Source organism: Pecten maximus, unplaced genomic scaffold, assembly GCF_902652985.1.
Source record: "Pecten maximus unplaced genomic scaffold, xPecMax1.1, whole genome shotgun sequence".
NCBI classification, from domain to species: Eukaryota; Metazoa; Mollusca; class Bivalvia; order Pectinida; family Pectinidae; genus Pecten; species Pecten maximus.
The window spans coordinates 28,915-48,645 of record NW_022983034.1 but is presented as its reverse complement, the minus strand read 5'-3'; the positions used below and the strand labels follow the sequence as shown (position 1 = coordinate 48,645).

The 19,731-nt window shown below is 36.5% G+C and overlaps 3 protein-coding genes across 4 annotated transcripts; all 3 read right to left on the bottom strand.

The window, feature by feature from the left end:
• Positions 1–1,916: 1,916 nt before the first annotated feature.
• LOC117321302 (protein PML-like) lies at positions 1,917–10,581 on the bottom strand. 2 transcript variants are annotated; one of them, XM_033875775.1, is made up of 3 exons: positions 9,228–10,581; positions 6,249–6,345; positions 1,917–5,574 (listed from the first exon to the last, which is right to left on the bottom strand). In XM_033875775.1, the coding sequence occupies exons 2-3, from the start codon at positions 6,292–6,294 to the stop codon at positions 3,521–3,523; spliced, it is 2,100 nt and encodes a 699-aa protein (XP_033731666.1). In that variant the 5' UTR covers positions 6,295–6,345; positions 9,228–10,581; the 3' UTR covers positions 1,917–3,520. The 2 variants fall into 2 exon arrangements, with proteins under 2 accessions (XP_033731666.1, XP_033731668.1); XM_033875777.1 differs by lacking the exon at positions 9,228–10,581 and adding an exon at positions 6,624–6,730.
• Positions 10,582–11,380: 799 nt separating this feature from the next.
• On the bottom strand, positions 11,381–12,661 carry LOC117321296 (protein PML-like). Its single transcript, XM_033875768.1, has one exon. The coding sequence runs from the start codon at positions 12,659–12,661 to the stop codon at positions 11,381–11,383; it is 1,281 nt and encodes a 426-aa protein (XP_033731659.1).
• Positions 12,662–15,325: 2,664 nt separating this feature from the next.
• Positions 15,326–19,002, bottom strand: LOC117321303 (E3 ubiquitin-protein ligase Midline-1-like). The gene is made up of 3 exons (XM_033875778.1): positions 18,910–19,002; positions 18,544–18,632; positions 15,326–17,862 (listed from the first exon to the last, which is right to left on the bottom strand). Exon 3 carries the CDS (start codon positions 17,843–17,845, stop codon positions 15,782–15,784), a length of 2,064 nt encoding a protein of 687 aa, XP_033731669.1. The 5' UTR covers positions 17,846–17,862; positions 18,544–18,632; positions 18,910–19,002; the 3' UTR covers positions 15,326–15,781.
• Between the last annotated feature and the right edge of the window lie 729 nt (positions 19,003–19,731).

Sequence of the window (19,731 nt, the reverse complement as noted above, 5' to 3'; positions counted from 1 at the left end):
TGCTTTGAACAGATAATGTCATTTCAGTACGGCTTCTCCTGTGTGCGAGATACATGCGTGTAAATGCTGTAGTGTGTATGCTTTTGGAGGCTGCGGAGGAAATTAACAGGTTCCGTATCATCTGAAAAAATATAATATCCATACACCAACAATACTTTATATTGTAGTTGTACAATCATCATGCAATGAACCATTTCCCGTTAAACATTTTTATTGGATTACATTGATCTACAACTTACAAGAAAGAGTGTTTAAGTCTATATTTAAGGTTCTTTTCAAAATTGTTAGCATATACATGTACACAAGTTTGAAATATCTGAGAGCTGTTTGTCTTCATCACAAGATTTGGGTAAGCATATGCACTTTTTCATTTTAACGTGGGTGTACCAATATATATTAACATTTTTACATTTCTGTTTGTTAGTTTTAATTTTGCTAATCATTTGTTGGCCCATTTAACCTTAAAGTGGTATAGTTATCTTGAATATTTTAACCAATCACAGAACGACAATCACAAATCACATGTGATGTATATGTTAATATACAATTACCGTTTCCAAACAAATCACATATTGTATATTGTATTTTACTTTATTATACATCATATGGAACACAACACCTTAAAAAATCAATAACTATTTCAGGTAAATATTTAGTGCTCTACACTCGTGTGAAGACCGACAGTAAATACAATCAAATGAAACCCATTCACTGTACATGAAATATTATGTGATGCGTCCACAGTTATTGTATCAATGAGAACAATTCCCTGCTAACAGGTCATTTCTATTTAAAGCAACCTTATATGCACTAGTTTATCCACCCGAGACTACCTATACATGTGCATATATACACACACACCGTACTCGCCACAAATACTACACATTTTACACATCAAAACTGTACCGCAATCCGTCTATAACGGTGTAAGTTTGTGGCGATTCCTTTTCTATAACCATCAGCTAAATGGTAGAATGAGTTTTAAACCTGATATATTTATAAGAGATAACTTTTTCTTAAATGTCCTTTTTATCTTAAAAACTTTCTGTGTGGATTTAACAGAGCAATCATAATCAGACTTATTGAACACCGAAATACTGCTCAGACATTAACAAAAATCGCTCATCTTGAACAGGAGATACACTTTTCCCAAGCTGGTTAATAAAATTCTATTTGAAAAGTTTCTTTTCTAACCTAAATTGAGCATCAATTGTACCATTAACGTTTTTCATTGTTAACTTCAACATTTGTCATATTTCTTTTGTGTGTTTGACTTCTATCAATGATATAGATGACTCATTTTGTTGTAATTTTCATGCATCTTGTTCCCAGTTTAAATCGACTCAATAGGATGTTAAAAATGCTAATTCAAACCGATCCCATTGACTTCTGTCACCTCCGACAATCGATAATGTAAAACACATCTGTACATGCAAATTGGTGTCCTAATAATCTATGATTGAAATCTAATCACCAACAAAGAAAGGTAATATAATTATAATATCCCGACTGAAGGAATATTGAAATAGAAGTATCTGGATGTTCGTTTTTCGTTTTAGGCACGGAAAGGTTATGGCGGAAACATGAACGTGTTCTAAAGTACCATCCTTCAATTGCTTACTTTGCCTTAGGTTTGAAGTTCCCTGCGACTGTGATCGTGTTTTACATACTTTGCACTGCTTATTTGGACAATTACGTCAGGACAGAATGTTATTGCAGAAAATGTTGTTTTCTGAATCATTTGACACACCATTGTGAAGTTACACGCGATTATGGTCAAATCACTCTTCAACACGACAGGTCCACATACCTCTTTAAATTGTGTATCAAATGCACGGCTTTTGTATCGCCTGTGATAAAAACTCTCAAAAGCGAGAATATTGTCCACATGGTCTACATTGCTCTAAAAGTATGTCACAGGAAGGAAAACGAACACACTCCTGCTGGTTCTTTCTATATTTTACTACTGGAGATTAGGACATAACTTGATACAAAAGGAAAAACCCCTGAAACACAAAATAGCCTGTATAAGTATGATATACATACGTAGCCTACATGTACTCGACACAATATTAACTGACTGTAATAATTCTATCTATTAAATAAAGTTATAATTATTAGTCATTCTATTTTATTTGTCAGGATAACATACCTTCCAAGACTGTTATGTCTGGTAAAACGGCAAGTCTGTACACATGTCTGTTACATAATTGGTCACCGGACCCCAGAGGATATGTCCTACCGACCTATGAACGGCTACTGCGGCGTTCTACCCTGACCCACGGGTTTTACTATTCTCACTCTCACTCTTACACGATTTCTTACACTTTCATACCCTAATTTACATATAAGTCGTAAACACCACCAAATATGGACATACACAGTATGGACTACACGTACATGACACTATGTTACGAAATTGGACAAGGTACTTCCACATTACAACACAGCACTGACAAATACATGTAACGTGTATAGACAATTCACAATCTTATATTAACTAATTATTTCAATTAAATTAAATTGTACCTGTGACGGTAAGTTAAACAAAAATGTGTATACCGATTACGAATTTGAAATCTCAACCCACCCTTCACTTACGGAATATCATTCCGAACTAACCTTCCAGTAAATAATAAAAATTAGCTATACTGAGAACTGATTTTTGTTGAAATCAGCTTTTCAAAACGTATCCGTGTTATTCCAACCCAACCCGAGATGGGTTATTATGACGCACGGACATATAGAACCTCTGTTTTATTATCTGTGAATATAAGATCTTAATTGTTCTTCTAAATGACCTATTTAAATTATCAGATGTATTGTTCTCTCGCTTTCCTGTAACAAGTATACATTTGCGCTAAGTATTTACGAAATGGGGCAACTACTGCACCCATTATCAATGCGTAAACAAAAGAAATTTTTCTATGTTGATAAAGAGAAATGATAAGTCATAGAAATACACACTGAAATAGATATCGTGTCAAACTTAATTACGTTTCACGGTACATGTGAGGAAAAAATAGTTCGTCAGGTTAACATTCGGAGGAATAATTAAGTAACAAATAAGTTAAGTACATGTTAGTAGAAAATAAACAGTTGTCTGTCTATTCTCTCCTACACGACATCGTAAATATATACGCACTGGAATAGGATAACATTTATACATTTGATTTATATTCACATCAATAAGAAAACTGCAGCTTAGTATCGACGTTTGAAAGTAGTTCTCGCTAATGGCTGTACGTGTTAGTGCCCATAACTTGCCCGGACATCAAACACTGAGAGTCCTTGGGTGGGATACCCTATCGCGCACCCATAATGTTAATCATTCCATTTTTCCCTTGGTTATCAAACACTGGTTAGTCGGTTAATGTTTATTGATTAATGCTAGTGCACAAAACAATTCCCGAAACTTATATGAAATAGTATGTAGTGACATTAATTTATTTGATTCCTCATGAAACAGACATCGTGGAAATCACAGAAAACATTTCGATAGTCAGTGTAGTTACACCAATCACTGATCACAAAACTTGTACACTTCAAACACCACGTTTTCCTGCCATGATGTCACAATGATCTCCTGTCTTCTTGGATGGTGAAGTATGGCGTACGGTCGAGCGATTCCAGACATTCTTGGGAGAAGGATTCGATCCTTTGAGCCGTCATGTGATATCAGGTGTATGTCTCCCGACTCCATTCCACATACGTATACATTACCATCCTGGTCAACAACAATTCCTCGTAGCTCTTTGATACCTTTACACATATGCCGGAACACTTCCTTCCCATCATGTGACCGACATACGATGACGTCTTCATCTCCGTGGTAAAAGAGTCCATTTGGTGATGCGGCGACGGAAGTATTGTAACCGCGTTTAGGTATAGAGGCTGCTACCTGTTTAAAGTCAGATGTTAAAATCTCGACAGAACTTTCAGTCCCGAGCAGTATGTTATCTCCCAGAATATCTATACCCCAACATTGTTGAGTACTACGTATCCTGTCGACAGTGGTTAGGACACCATCCCGAAATGTATACTTAATGACTGACCCATTTGGCTGGGTCATTAGTAACTGATTCGGTTCAAATCTACATGTGATATCAATAGGACTGTTATCCACATCATAATGCCTGACATACTCATAGCTATCATCAAACAGTAAAAGTTTTTTGTTTGTGTAGTCTGTAGCGAGTAGACATTCTCCTTCAATAAATATCCCTCCTGTCAGACATGGAGTCACTGACCCACCGATGGAACCTTTATGTACAGACTTGACCAGAGATAAAGACCCAGTCCACACGTCAATGCGAGGCGCTATTGACGACAGCATGTCCGAGGAGGACGTTGATTCGGAAAACGATGTCACGGACGATGTGGCCTGGAGTTTGTCAATGGTTTGTCTGATAGATGTGAGGGAGTCTTGTGATGACGATGACAATGAAGAGGAGACTTCTAATCTTCCCACAGTTGTCATCACGTTGATGACCTTCTCTAATACGTCGTCATATCTCATCTTCAATTCAAAAGTATTGTGCTTGTCTCCAGTCCTCTGCTGTAAACGCCGCACGTGACTTAGGAGTTGTGTCTTGGATTGTTCCGTTACAATAAATGCATCAACGTCAGGACTTTTCCCTTTTACCACCCTCATCAGTTGGTTGGTGTTTTTAATGTTTGCTTGAAATATCCTATTGGTGCGTAAGCGTTCATGTAGACTTTCTCGATGACGTCGGTATGTTACGTCTAACCCGGTTTGAAAACGTTTGTGAAGATCATCCAGCTTATCTTTCGCTTTCTTGATCATCGTGGCCACATTGCTGGTCATTTTCTGGTAATCGTCTTCGAGAGTGGTCAGTTTGTTTTCGTCCTCTTCGACAATCGTTTTTGACTCGTCCTTCATCTTTTCTAACTCACATTCGATGACATCAAGTGAGAACATCTTTGTAGTATCTCCAAGGCTACTAACATTCGTACACCTTCTATGTGACAGTGTCACGCACAGAACACAGCATAAGGCGTTGTGGTCGTGGCAGTATACTTCGATCGTCTTTCCCGTATGATGAGGACACGTGTTGTCAATGAATACAGGCATGCGTATATCCGTCTTAGAAACCTCGTCTATGGCAATGACTTTGTGCGTTGAAAGTAATTTGCTTCGTCGGTGTGCAACGCGACATGGCTGACACAAGGCTTCCGAGCATGCTTTACACCAGAAGGAAGCAACGTTCTCTTCGTCGTCAGTTAGACATCCGTGGCAGAATGTCTGACCTGATTCTGTCTCTTTGAACGTTGAGGAAGCAAATAGCTGATTTCGAGGAAACGAACCGGCCCAAGAACTAACGGGAGCATCCTTGTCGTGAGGGTAGCACGGACTTTCGCATACCGGACAGGGGAAGTACGTCCTGTTATATTCTGTGACGTATTCAGAATTAATATAGGTGTTTAAACAACCCGTGCAAAACGTGTGAAAACATGGTAGCTGTCGGGGTGTGTTACATTCCTGGAGACATATCAGACATTTGAAAGATCGATTGTCTACATGAGCCTCTGCCATGCCTATTGCTTGTTTATCTGCAAGTTAAAAACAAAACTTAAATCATTTCACTAGTCTTTGATCAGTGCCACTGATTAATTCTAAGTATAATCTTATACAATGTACACTGTACCATTAAGGTTGATCATAGACCATAGAACTGTTGCTTTAAGTAGCGATATTACTAAATATAGACAAATTACTTGAAGGTAGAACATTGACAAGTCAAATAATTACACCTTTTGGATTTTTTAAAAGAAAAATATCTGCTGACAGTTAGTACATGTACTCTATAACAACTTCTGTAGAATTCCTTCCAGATTCTTTAGAGAACATAAGCTGTTGCCATTATATTTAATCGAAGATGGGTTCATTATTGCTTCGGAAGAAAATTAGTTATATTGGGGTCGGAAATGACTAATATCTGCTGGGACATGTTTTGGTAAAGCATCTGAAAAATATTGACATGTTATTGTGTAAATGTGTAAAAAATTAACATACACATTGCTTAGTCCGTGGTAAAAGTCGGCATAATTATCTTAAACTTAGGTGAATATATAATATCCAGCCACTATTCGTTGTTGAACATCAACAATAACAAAAATAATCTACTTTCGATTTCCATATGCCTATAGTGGGATTGTAAGTTTTAAAAAATGACATTGAAATATTTACTCATTTAATTTGTAATAATTATTTGACACTTCCTTACCTTTCCTCTCACAATCTTTCCTTAAATCATTGTTATAATGATTCATCCTTACGAATAGCAGATTGACCTTGTGTGGTATCCACTTCCGGAAGAAAACCTGTTCAAATACACAGACTATATCATTTGCAACGGTACACCTACATGTACATTACAAAAGAAAAGATAATCTTATCTAAAACACCATGTTAAACACAATGCATTTTACAGTGTGTAAATACGATTTAGTCCCTCGTGAAAACTGAATGTATTTTCTGTTTATATTGCTGTAGACTACACATAATACGTATTCTTACAAAATGTACAACTAAATGTTGAAAAAAATAGACATCCAACATCTAAAATGTTGTATATAGGTCAATATATGGATACACTTACACATTTTAGCCTCCGAACTCGTGAAATAAGATAACGTTCTTCCTGGTTTTTACATCTGTATAGATTCTACAACACACGGACATTGTTTGGCTCGTTTCCATGTTAAGGGAGACAACTAGGTTGATATGTTCATATAAAAAATATGATTTTAACAAATTCTGTCAACTAAAGTATGATTATGTATGATACTGCAAGTCATGACAAAAGTTTTTCCAGAAGTGTCGCTATTTCATGTATTTGAGTCTTTGAAATTCCTAAACATATAAATTAGATCACGTTTCAATGACCTCTGAAGTCTCCTCTGAAATATTAATAGAAACCTGATGTGAAAACAAAATCTAAATCCTATATAAAGTTACTATTAGTTATGAATATTTAAAATCAGTATATACTTGTGTGATTTATATGGTATGATCCAATATGGTTTGCTTTGAACAGATAATGTAATTTCAGTACGGCTTCTCCTGTGTGCGAGATACATGCGTGTAAATGCTGTAGTGTGTATGTTTTTGGAGGCTGCGGTGGAAATTAACAGGTTCCGTATCATATGAAAAAATATAATACCATACACCAACAATACTTTATATTGTAGTTGTATGATCATCATGCAATGAACCATTTCCCGTTAAACATTTTTATTGGATTACATTGATTTACAACTTACACGAGAGAGTGTTTACAACAAAGCAAGTCTAAATTGAAGGTTATTTTCAAAATTGTTAGCATATACATGTACACAAGTTAGAAATATCTGAGAGCTGTTTGTCTTCATCACAAGATTTGGGTAAGCATATGCACTTTTCATTTCGACGTGAGTGTACCAATATGTATTTACCTTTTTACATGTTTCGTTTGTTAGTTTTAATTTTGCTCATCATTTGTTGGCCCATTAACATTAGAGTGCTTTAGTTATCTTGAATATTTTTACCAATCACAGAACGACAATCACAAATCACATGTGATGTATATGTTAATATACAATTACCGTTTCTAAACAAATCACATATTGTATATTGTATTTTACTTTATTATACATCATATGTAACACAACACCTTAAAATTCAATGACTATTTCAGGTAAATATTTAGTGCTCTACACTCGTGTGATGACCGACAGTAAATACAATCAAATCAAACCCATTCACTGTACATGAAATATGGTGTGATGCGTCCACAGTTATTGTATCAGTGAGAACAATACCCTGCTAACAGGTCATTTCTATTTAAAGCTACCTCATATGCACTAGTTTATCTACCCGAGACCAATATACATGTGCATATATACACACACACCGTACTCGCCTCAAATACTACACATTTTACACATATTATACAAACTTTACAGCAATCCGTCTACAACGGTGTAAGTTTGTGGCGATTCCTTTTCTATAACCATCAGCTTAATAGTAGAATGAGTTTTAAACCTGATATATTTAGAAGAGATAACTTTCCTTAAATGTCCTTTTTATTTTAAAAACTTTCTGTGTGGATTTAACAGAGCAATCATAATCATACTTATTGAACACCGAAATACTGCTCAGACATTAACAAAAATCGCTCATCTTGAACAGGAGATAAACTTTTTTCAAGCTGGTTAATAAAATAATATTTGAAAAGCTTTTTTTCTAACCTAAATTGAGCATCAATTGTACCATTAACGTTTTTCATTGTTAGCTTCAACAATCTATATATCAATAACCCTATTTGTTTCATTATTGTGTGTGTATGACTTCTATCCATGATATAGATGACTAATTTTGTTGTAATTATCACGCATCCTGTCCCAGTTTAATTCAACTCAATAGTATGTTAAAAATTCCAAGTCAAATCGATCCCATTGACTTTACTTTATTAGAGTAAACATAAAGATTACAGTGTATCACATCTGTAAATGCAAATTGATGTCCTAATAACCTATGATTGAAATATAATCACCAACAAAGAAAGGTCATATAATTATAATAACCCGACTGAAGGAATATTGAAATAGAAGTATCTGGATGTTCGTTTTTCATTTTAGACACAAAAGGGTTATTGCGGAAACATGAACTTGTTCTAAAGGTCCATCCTTCAATTGTTTTCTTTGCCTTGAGATTTGTAGTTCCCTGCGACTCGTGCTTTCACATATTTTGCACAGTTTATTTGGACAATTACGTCAGGACAGAATGTTACTGCAGAAAATGTTGTTTTATGAATCATTTGACACACCATTGTAAGGTTACATTCGAGTATGGTCAAGTCACTCTTCAACATGACAGGTCGACATACCTCTTTATAGTGTGTATCAAATGCACTGTTTTTGTATCGCCTGTGATAAAACTCTCAAAAGCGAGAATATTGTCCAACATGGTCTACATTGCTCTAAAAGTATGTCACAGGAAGGAAAACGAACACACTCCTGCTGGTTCTTTCTATATTTTACTACCGGAGATTAGGACATAACTTGATACAAAAGGAAAACCCTCTGAAACACAAAATAGCCTGTATGATATACATACGTAGCCTACATGTACTCGACAACATATTAACTGACTGTAATGATTCTATCTATTAAATAAAGTTATAATTATTAGTCATTCTATTATATTTGTCAGGATAACATACCTTCCAAGACTGTTATGTCTGGTAAAACGGTAAGTCTGTACACATGTCTGTTACATAATTGGTCACCGGACCCCAGAGGATATGTCCTACCGACCTATGAATGGCTACTGCGGCGTTCTACCATAACCCACGGGTTTTACTATTCTCGCTCTCACTCTTGCACGATTTCTTACACTTTCATACCCTAATTTACATATAAGTCGTAAACACCACCAAATATGGACATACACAGTATGGACTACACGTACATGACACTGCGTTACTAAATTAGACAAGGTACTTTCCACATTACAACACAGCACTGACAAGTACATGTAACGTGTATAGACAATTCACAATCTTATATTAACTAATTATTTCAATTGCTTAAAGTGTACCTGTGACGGTAACTTAAACAAAAATGTGTATACAGATTACGAATTTGAAATCTCAACCCACCCTTCACTTACGGAATATCATTCCGAACAAACCTTCCAGTAAATAATAAAAATTAGCTATACTGAGAACTGATTTTTGTTGAAATCAGCTTTTCAAAACGTATCCGTGTTATTCCAACCCAACCTGAGATGGGTTATTATGACGCACGGACATATAGAACCTCTGTTTTATTATCTGTGAATATAAGATCTTAATTGTTCTTCTAAATGACCTATTTAAATTATCAGATGTATTGTTCTCTCACTTTCCTGTAACAAGTATACATTTGCGCTCAGTATTTACAAAATGGGGCAACTACTTCACCCATTATCAACGCGTAAACAAAATAAATTTTCTATATTGATACAGAGAAATGATAAGTCATAGAAATACACACAGAAATAGATATCGTGTCAAACTTAATTACGTTTCACGGTACATGTGAGGAAAAAATAGTTCGTCAGGTTAACAATCGGAGGAATAATTAAGTAACAATAAGTTAAGTACATGTTAGTAGAAAATAAACAGTTGTCAGTCTATTCTCTCCTACACGACATCGTAAATATATACGCACTGGAATAGGGTAACTTTTATACATTTCATTTATTCACACCAATAAGAAGACTGCAGTTTAGTATCGACGTTTGAGAGTAGTTCTCGCTAATGGCTGTATGTGTTAGTGCTCATAGCTTGAACCGGACATCAAACACTGAGAGTCCTTGGGTGGGATACCCTATCGCGCACCCATAATGTTAATCATTCCCTTTTCCCCTTGGTTATCAAACAATGGTTAGTCGGTTAAGGTTTAATGATTAATGCTAGTGCACACACAATTCCCGTAACTTATATGAAATAGTATGTAGTGACATTAATTAATTTAATTCCTCATGAAACAGACATCGTGGAAATCACAGAACACATTTCGATAATCAGTGTAGTTACACCAATCACTGGTCACAAAACTTGTACACTTCAAACACCACGTTTTCCTGCCATGACGTCACAATGATCTCCTGTCTTGTTGGATGGAGAACAATAGCGTACGGTCGAGTGATTCCACACATTCTTAGGAGAAGGACTCTCTCCCTTGAGCCGTCATGTGATATCAGGTGTATGTCTCCCGACTCCATTCTACATACGTATACATTACCATCCTGGTCAACAACAATTCCTCGTAGCTCTTTGATACCTTTACACATATGCCGGAACACTTCCTTCCCATCATGTGACCGACATACGATGACGTCTTCATCTCCGTGGTAAAAGAGTCCATTTGGTGATGCGGCGACGGAAGTATTGTAACCGCGTTTAGGTATAGAGGCTGCTATCTGTTTAAAGTCAGATGTTAAAATCTCGACAGAACTTTCAGTCCCGAGCAGTATGTTATCTCCCAGAATATCTATACCCCAACATTGTTGAGTACTACGTATCCTGTCGACAGTGGTTAGGACACCATCCCGAAATGTATACTTAATGACTGACCCATTTGTCTGGGTCATTAGTAACTGATTCGGTTCAAATCCACGTGTGATATCAATAGGAAGGTTATCCACATCATAATGCCTGATATACTCATAGCTATCATCAAACAGTAAAAGTTGTTTGTTTGTAGTAGTCTGTAGCGAGTAGACCCTTCTCCTTCAATAAATATCCCTCCTGTCAGACATGTAGTCACTGACCCACCGATGGAACCTTTATGTACAGACTTGACCAGAGATAAAGACCCAGTCCACACGTCAATACGAGGCGCTACTGACTGAAGATGGAACTGCCACGTGTCCTACATCTCTCAGCATGTCCGAGGAGGACGTTGATTCGGAAAACGATGTCACGGACGATGTTGCCTGGAGTGTGTCAATGGTTTTTCTGATAGATGTGAGGGAGTCTTGTGATGACGATGACAATGAAGAGGAGACTTCTAATCTTCCCACAGTTGTCATCACGTTGACGACCTTCTCTAATACGTCGTCATATCTAATCTTCAATTCAAATGTGTTGTGCTTGCTTCCAGTCCTCTGCTGTAAACGCCGCACGTGACTTAGGAGTTGTGTCTTGGATTGTTCCGTTACAATAAATGTATCAACGTCAGGACTTTTTCCTTTTACCACCCTCATCAGTTGGTTGGTGTTTTCAATGTTTGCTTGAAATATCCTATTGGTGCGTAAGCGTTCATGTAGACTTTCTCGATGACGTCGGTATGTTACGTCTAACCCGGTTTGAAAACGTTTGTGAAGATCATCCAGCTTATCTTTCGCTTTCTTGATCATCGTGGCCACATTGCTGGTCATTTTCTGGTAATCGTCTTCGAGAGTGGTCAGTTTGTTTTCGTCCTCTTCGACAATCGTTTTTGACTCGTCCTTCATCTTTTCTAACTCACATTCGATGAGATCAAGTGAGAACATCTTTGTAGTATCTCCAAGGCTACTAACATTCGTACACCTTCTATGTGACAGTGTCACGCACAGAACACAGCATAAGGCGTTGTGGTCGTGGCAGTATACTTCGATCGTCTTTCCCGTATGATGAGGACACGTGTTGTCAATGAATACAGGCATGCGTATATCCGTCTTAGAAACCTCGTCTATGGCAATGACTTTGTGCGTTGAAAGTAATTTGCTTCGTCGGTGTGCAACGCGACATGGCTGACACAAGGCTTCCGAGCATGCTTTACACCAGAAGGAAGCAACGTTCTCTTCGTCGTCAGTTAGACATCCGTGGCAGAATGTCTGACCTGATTCTGTCTCTTTATACGTTGATGAAGCGAACAGCTGGTTCCGAGGAAACGAACCGGCCCAAGAACTAACGGGAGCATCCTTGTTTTGAGGGTAACACGGACTTTCGCATACCGGACAGGGGAAGTACGTCCTGTTATCTTCTGTGACGTATTCTGAATTAATATAGGTGTTTAAACAACCGGTGCAAAACGTGTGAAAACATGGTAGCTGTCGGGGTATGTTACATTCCTGGAGACATATCAGACATTTGAAGGGTTGATTGTCTATAAGAGCCTCCGCCATGACTATTGTTGTTGTATCTGCAAGTAAAAATCGAAAACATAAATCATTTCACGAGTGTTTTATAATTTCTACTGATTAATTATAAATATCATGTTTAACAATATGCCATAAACTTGACAACGACAAGTTTGATCAAAGACCACAGAACGATTACTTTATAATTAAGTGTAAGATATAACGTTTAGTGGTGTTACAAAATATAGACAAATCACTTGAAGATAGGATATTGACAAGTCAAATAATTGAATTATTATATTGTTGGGGTTTTGTATGAAAATATCTGTCAACAGTATGTATATGTACTCTAGAATATTAGCGTTTGTAGGTTTCCTTCCAGTTTCTGTAGAAAACATAATAAAAATGTATGTTGCCATTATAACCATATTACCTTTTTAAAGTATTTAAAAACAAAAATGAATTCGTTATTGCTTAGGAGTGTAATTAGTTATTTTGAGGTCGGAGTTGGCTGGTAACTGTTGGGACATATTTTTGTAAACATTGGTATCTGGCAAACATTTGCCTGTGTAAACGTGTAGATTTTGCTTATTCTGTGGTTAAAATAGCCATAAATTGTTTAAACTTAAGTGAAACATAGGTCTGATATCCAACAACTAATCGTTGTTGAGCATCAATAAAAAACAATAAATTTACACGGGAAACCCTTGTCTGTACTTTCGATTTCCATATACCTATAACAGGATTGTACATTAAAAAACAACAGACGTTTAAAGATTCACTCCACTTCCGGTACAGACACCTGTTCCACAACGGTATACAAACACATACATCACAATCATTGAAATGTTTTAATCTTATCTAAGACGTGATATAAAACAAAACACGTTGTACATGGGTGTGCAAACAAACGCGATTTTGGTCCTCAGTAGAAACCGTGAGAATTAATGTATTTTCAGTTTATGCTGTTGACTACACAGACAATCTTATAATCTTACACATTACTGTATATAAAACAAAAGAAGAACACACAACCAACATCTATTGTGTTGAATATATGCCTATATATGGATATACTTACACCGTTTTGCCTAAGAACAGACGTCTGCATGACACTTTGTGCGCCTCGTTTCCGTGCTAAGGGAGACAACACGGAGTAAATATGTTCCCATCAAAAATCGATGATTGAATTTCAACAAATGCTTTCAACTAAAAATTATATTACCTGTGTTACTACAAGCCAAGACAAAAGTGTAACGAAAAGTGCCGATATTTCATATAATTGAGGCTCTTTGAAATGCCTTAAGAAACTAATTAGATAATTCTTAATTATTTCTGACCTCTCCTATGATATATTAAGAGAAAACCGATGTGAAAAACAAAACCTTAATCTCAAATGAAGATGAAAACAAAATGTATCAACAGAAGATTTCAATAGGAAAATATAATGATGATAATAGCTTGAAATATTATATACAGTTATATCACAGCAACATAACCGCCTTAAAGTGTTTCACAAATTCTTTTCTGTGGTTATTTGGATTTTAACAACCAGTCAATGTCTTTCTCAACTCCCTGGCGAACATACATTCGGAGCTGCCATTTCGGCGTTTCAGCTTATACATACGATATTTCTTGCATTGTCATACCACTTACTCATTTCATGGATTACTGCCAATTGTGTTGTGGTATCGACTGATAATTATAATCGAACTCCTGTAAATGTTTATAGAACAAATCATGGGGTGTAGCGTTTTGGGCAAGCCCATGTACGCCAGTCGCTCTATTGTGGTGCAGAAATATTTCCAAGTTATAGTTTTCTTGTCGTGGGAGGGCGACCGAAGGGAGCCAAAAGGCTAACTTTATAATTAAATAAAAACTTATCTTTATATGTATGTTAGTTATCTTTACAAAATAGAATATGGGTATATATGTATGTATGTTCAAAAGAGAAATTATTGTTTGTAGATTGGTGGTCAAATAGGGGCGGTAAATATTTTGTCTGTTATGGACCCCGGGCCTAAGACCACCAGTTACGTCCGACAGTCCAGGACGTCACTGCTTCCGTAAGGTACAGTACTTAATGGTTTTGCCGGGCTTGACTGGATGTATATATGGTCTGGGGAGTCCATATGGTGCTTGCGACTGTATGCGTGGATAATAATAGTGTATATAAGTAAAATAAAACAATGCGGAAAAAAGCGGCAGTAGACGATTCACAAAAAGACAGAGGATTTAAATTGAAAGGGAGGTGAAAAAAATCAGTAGCTGTCTTATATTTATAAAAGTAATTATATATGTAATATATGTAATTATATAAGTAATTTATATGTGAGGGGGATAATCTTACCAGCTTATTTTAACAAGTTACGTATTAACTACGTATTAAATTTATATGTTAAAAAGAAAAAAAAGAAAAAAAAATTCAACTAATTCCTCTGCCACAGGAATAGTTGTCTGTACTGATTTATTTTCTATATATATTCTATACATTTTCTATGTTATACCTATTTGCATTATCCTTGTTATGTTAACAATGATATATTTTGAGATCAAAAATTAAATCAGAGATAAATTCCCCGCTATCACAAAGAGACACGCACGGACATACTGTAGTCTCAAACACACAAACAGTTACTACACGCATGTATCCCTCACATACAAGTCAATGACCATAGCTGTCGAAATTCAAAACCCAAACCAAATATGTAATAGAAGTTCAAGTTATATTTACGGGTTAATTCTGACTTCTCTGAAGACAGACCTTTTCTATGTTGATACAGATAAATGATAAGTCATAGAAGTACACACAGAAAGTGATATCCTGTACAACTTTTATTACGTTTCCCATTACATGTGACGTAACAATGATTTCGTCACGTTAACAATCGGATGAATAATTTGAAACAAACAAGATGTTAGTAGAAACTTATTTTAATTTCGTCATTCCTACCTGACATATATTTATACTCAAGCTTTATGCATTTGATTGCCTATTACACACTGAATAGTCGATGAAGAAAAAATTATTAATACCAGAGCACAAAACAATTTCCGTAACTTATATGAAGTAGAATGCAGTGACTTGAATTGTATTTATTTCTCGTAAAACACCCATTGTAGAAATCATATGAAACATTTCGATAGTCAATGTAGTTAAACCAATCACTGGTCACAAAACTTGTACACTTCAAACGCCACGTTTTCCCGCCTTGATGTCACAATGATCTCCTGTCTTGTTGGATGGAGAACTACAGCGAACGGTTGAGTGATTCCAGACATTCTTGGGAGAAGGATTCGATCCTTGAAGCCGTCATGTGATATCAGGTGTATGTCTCCCGATTTCATTCCACACACGTATACATTACCATCCTGATCAACAACAATTCCTCGTGGCTGTTTGATACCTTTGCACATATGCCGGAACACCTCCGTCCCATCACGTGACCGACAAACGATGACGTCTTCATCTCTGTGGCAAAGGAGTCCCCGGGTTGATGCGGCCACATACGTGCTGTAACTGAGGTTAGGTATTGACGATACCTGTTTAAAATCAGATGTTGAAATCTTGACAGAATAATCAGTCCCGATCAGTACGTTATCTCCCAGAGTATCTATACCCCATTGACTTGGATAACTTCTTATACTGTCGACAGTGGTAAGAACACCATCCCGAAATGTACACCTAATGATTGACCCATTTGTCTGGGTCATTAGTAACTGATTCGGTTCAAATCCACGTGTGATATCAATAGGACTGTTATCCATATCATAATGCCTTAAATACTCATAGCTATCATCAAACAGTAAAAGTTTTTTATTATTGTAGTCTGTAGCGAGTAGACCTTCTCCTTCAATAAATACCCCTCCTGTCAGCCATGGAGTCACTAACCCACCGATGGAACCTTTATGTACAGACTTGACCAGAGATAAAGACCCAGTCCACACGTCAATACGAGGCGCTATTGACGAAGATGGAACTGCCACGTGTCCTACATCACTCAACATGTCCGAGGAGGACGTTGATTCGGAAAACGATGTCACGGACGATGTTGTGTGGAGTGTGTCAATGATTTGTCTGATAGATGTGAGGGAGTCTTGTGATGACGATGACAATGAAGAGGAGACTTCTAATCTTCCTACAGTTGTCATCACGTTGTTGACCTTCTCTAATACGTCGTCATATCTAATCTTCAATTCAAATGTGTTGTGTTTGTCTCCAGTCTTCTGCTGTAAACGCCGCACGTGACTTAGGAGTTGTGTCTTGGATTGTTCCGTTACAATAAATATATCAACGACAGGATTTTTTTCTTTCACCACCCTCATCAGTTGGTTGGTGTTTTCAATGTTTGCTTGAAATATCCTATTGGTGCGTAAGCGTTCATGTAGACTTTCTCGATGACGTCGGTATGTTACGTCTAACCCGGTTTGAAAACGTTGGTGGAGATCACCCATCTTATCTTTCGCTTTCTTGATCATCATGGCCATATTACTGGTCATTTTCTGGTAATCGTCTTCGAGAGTGGTCAGTTTGTTTTCGTCCTCTTCAACAATTGTTTTTGACTCGTCCTTCATCTTGCCTAACTCACATTCGATGAGATCAAGTGAGAACATCATTGTAGTATCTTCAAGGCTACTGACCTGCGTACACATTCTATGTGACAGTGTCACGCACAGAACACAGCATAAGGCGTTGTGGTTGTGGCAGTATACTTCGATCGTCTTCCCCGTATGACGAGGACACGTGTTGACAATGGATACAGGCATGCGTATATCTGTCTTAGAAACCTCGTCTATGGCAATAACTTTGTGAGTCGAAAGTAATTTGCTTCGTCGGTGTGCAACGCGACATGGCTGACACAAGGCTTCCGAGCATGCTTTACACCAGAAGGAAGCAACGTTCTCTTCGTCGTCAGTTAGACATCCGTGGCAGAATGTCTGACCTGATTCTGTCTCTTTGAACGTTGAGGAAGCAAAAAGCTGATTCCGAGGAAACGAACCGGCCCACGAGCTAACGGGAGCATTCTTGTCGTGACGGTAACATGGACTTTCGCATACCGGACAGGGGAAGTACGTCCTGTTATCTTCTGTGACGTATTCAGAATTGATATAGGTGTCCAAACAACCCGTGCAAAACGTGTGAAAACATGGTAGCTGTCGGGGTGTGTTACATTCATGGAGACATATCAGACATTTGAAAGATCGATTGTCTACATGAGCCTCTGCCATGCCTATTGCTTGTTTATCTGCAAGTTAAAAACAAAACTTAAATCATTTCACTAGTCTTTGATCAGTGCCACTGATTAATTCTAAGTATAATCATATACAATGTACACTGTACCATTAAGGTTGATCATAGACCACAGAACTGTTAATGTTGCTTTAAGTACAAATATTACTAAATATAGACAAATTACTTGAAGATAGAACATTGACAAGTCAAATAATTACACCTTTTGGATTTTTTAAAAGAAAAATATCTGCTGACAGTTAGTACATGTACTCTATAACAACTTCTGTAGAATTCCTTCCAGTTTCTTTAAAGAACATAAGCTGTTGCCATTATATTTAATCGAAGATGGGTTCATTATTGCTTCGGAAGAAAATTAGTTATATTGGGGTCGTAAATGACTAATATCTGCTGGGACATGTTTTGGTAAAGTATCTGAAAAATATTGACATGTTGTTGTGTAAATGTTTAAAAACTTAACATACATATTGCTTAGTCCTTGGTAAAAGTAGGCATAATTTGCTTAAACTTAAGTAAATATATACCGTCAAGCCACTTTTCGTTGTTGAACATCAACAATAACAAAATAATCTACTTTCGATTTCCATATGTCTATAATGGGATGGTAAGTTTTGAAAAATGACATTTAAATATTTACTCATTTAATATGTAATAATTAGTTTTGAAACTTCCATACCTTTCCTCTTCTCTCAAACCGTTGTTATAACGATTCATCATTACGATAGCAGATTGCCCTTGTGTGGTATCCACTTCCGGTAGAGAAACCTATTCAAATACACAGACTATATCATTTACAACAGTACACCTACACGTACATCACAATAGAAATGATTATTTTATCTAAAACGCCATGTTAAACACAATACATATTACAGTGTGTAAATACGATTTAGTCTCTAGTGAAAACTGAATGTACTTTCTGTTTATGTTGGTGTAGACTACACATAATACGTATTCTTACAAAATGTACAACTAAATGTTGAAAAAATAGATATCCAACATCTAAAATGTTGTATATAGGTCTATATATGGATACACTTACACATTTTAGCCTCCGAACTGGTGAAATAAGATAACATTCTTCCTGGTTTTTACATCTGTAGACAACACACGGATATCGTTTGGCTCGTTTACATGTTAAGGGAGACAACTAGGTTGATATGTTCATATAAAAAAAAATATTTTTTTAGAAATCCTGTTAAGTAAAGGAGGATTATTAATGATACTGCAAGTCATGAAAAAGGTTTTCGAAAAGTGTCGACATTTCATGTATTTGAGTCTTTGAAATTCCTAAACAAATTAATTAGATCACGTTTGAATGACCTCTGAACTCTCCTATGAAATATCAATAGAAATCCGATAAGAAAACAAAATATAAGTCCTAAATAAAGATATATTAATCATAGAGAACAGATGAACAACATATATCAATGGGAATCTGAAAATTTACACAAATTGAATAGTTTGTCCCTTATTATTCAACAATTTTTTTATTTGAATTTGATTTCTATACTGATGGTAATCTTTAATGCCACTGGTGAGCCCTAGAAACACGAAACTGCTATACAGCACAGTTATAGCCATTTCCCCCGATATATTTTACGTATTACTTATGAAGATTATGTAGTATACACCTGTTTGTTTTTTATGGTAAGATCAAATAATATGGCTTGAACAGATAATGTCATTTCAGTACGGATTTTACTGTGTGCGAGATACATGCGTGTAAATGCTGTAGTGTGTGTGTGTTTTTGGAGGCTGCGGAGGAAATTCACAGGTCCCGTATCTGAAAAACAATATACTACCATACACCAACAATACTTTATACTGCAGTTGTTCAGTCATCATGCAATGAACCATTTCC

Bases quoted from the DNA above. Each gene is read 5' to 3' on its own strand.
- LOC117321296 (XM_033875768.1), bottom strand. From the start codon at position 12,661: ATGGCGGAGGCTCTTATAGACAATCAACCCTTCAAATGTCTGATATGT.
- LOC117321302 (XM_033875775.1), bottom strand. From the start codon at position 6,294: ATGAATCATTATAACAATGATTTAAGGAAAGATTGTGAGAGGAAAG. The intron at 5,575-6,248 runs GTAAGGAAGTGT...TTTAACTTGCAG, and splicing joins GAAAGATTGTGAGAGGAAAG to ATAAACAAGCAATAGGCATG.
- LOC117321303 (XM_033875778.1), bottom strand. From the start codon at position 17,845: ATGGCAGAGGCTCATGTAGACAATCGATCTTTCAAATGTCTGATATGT.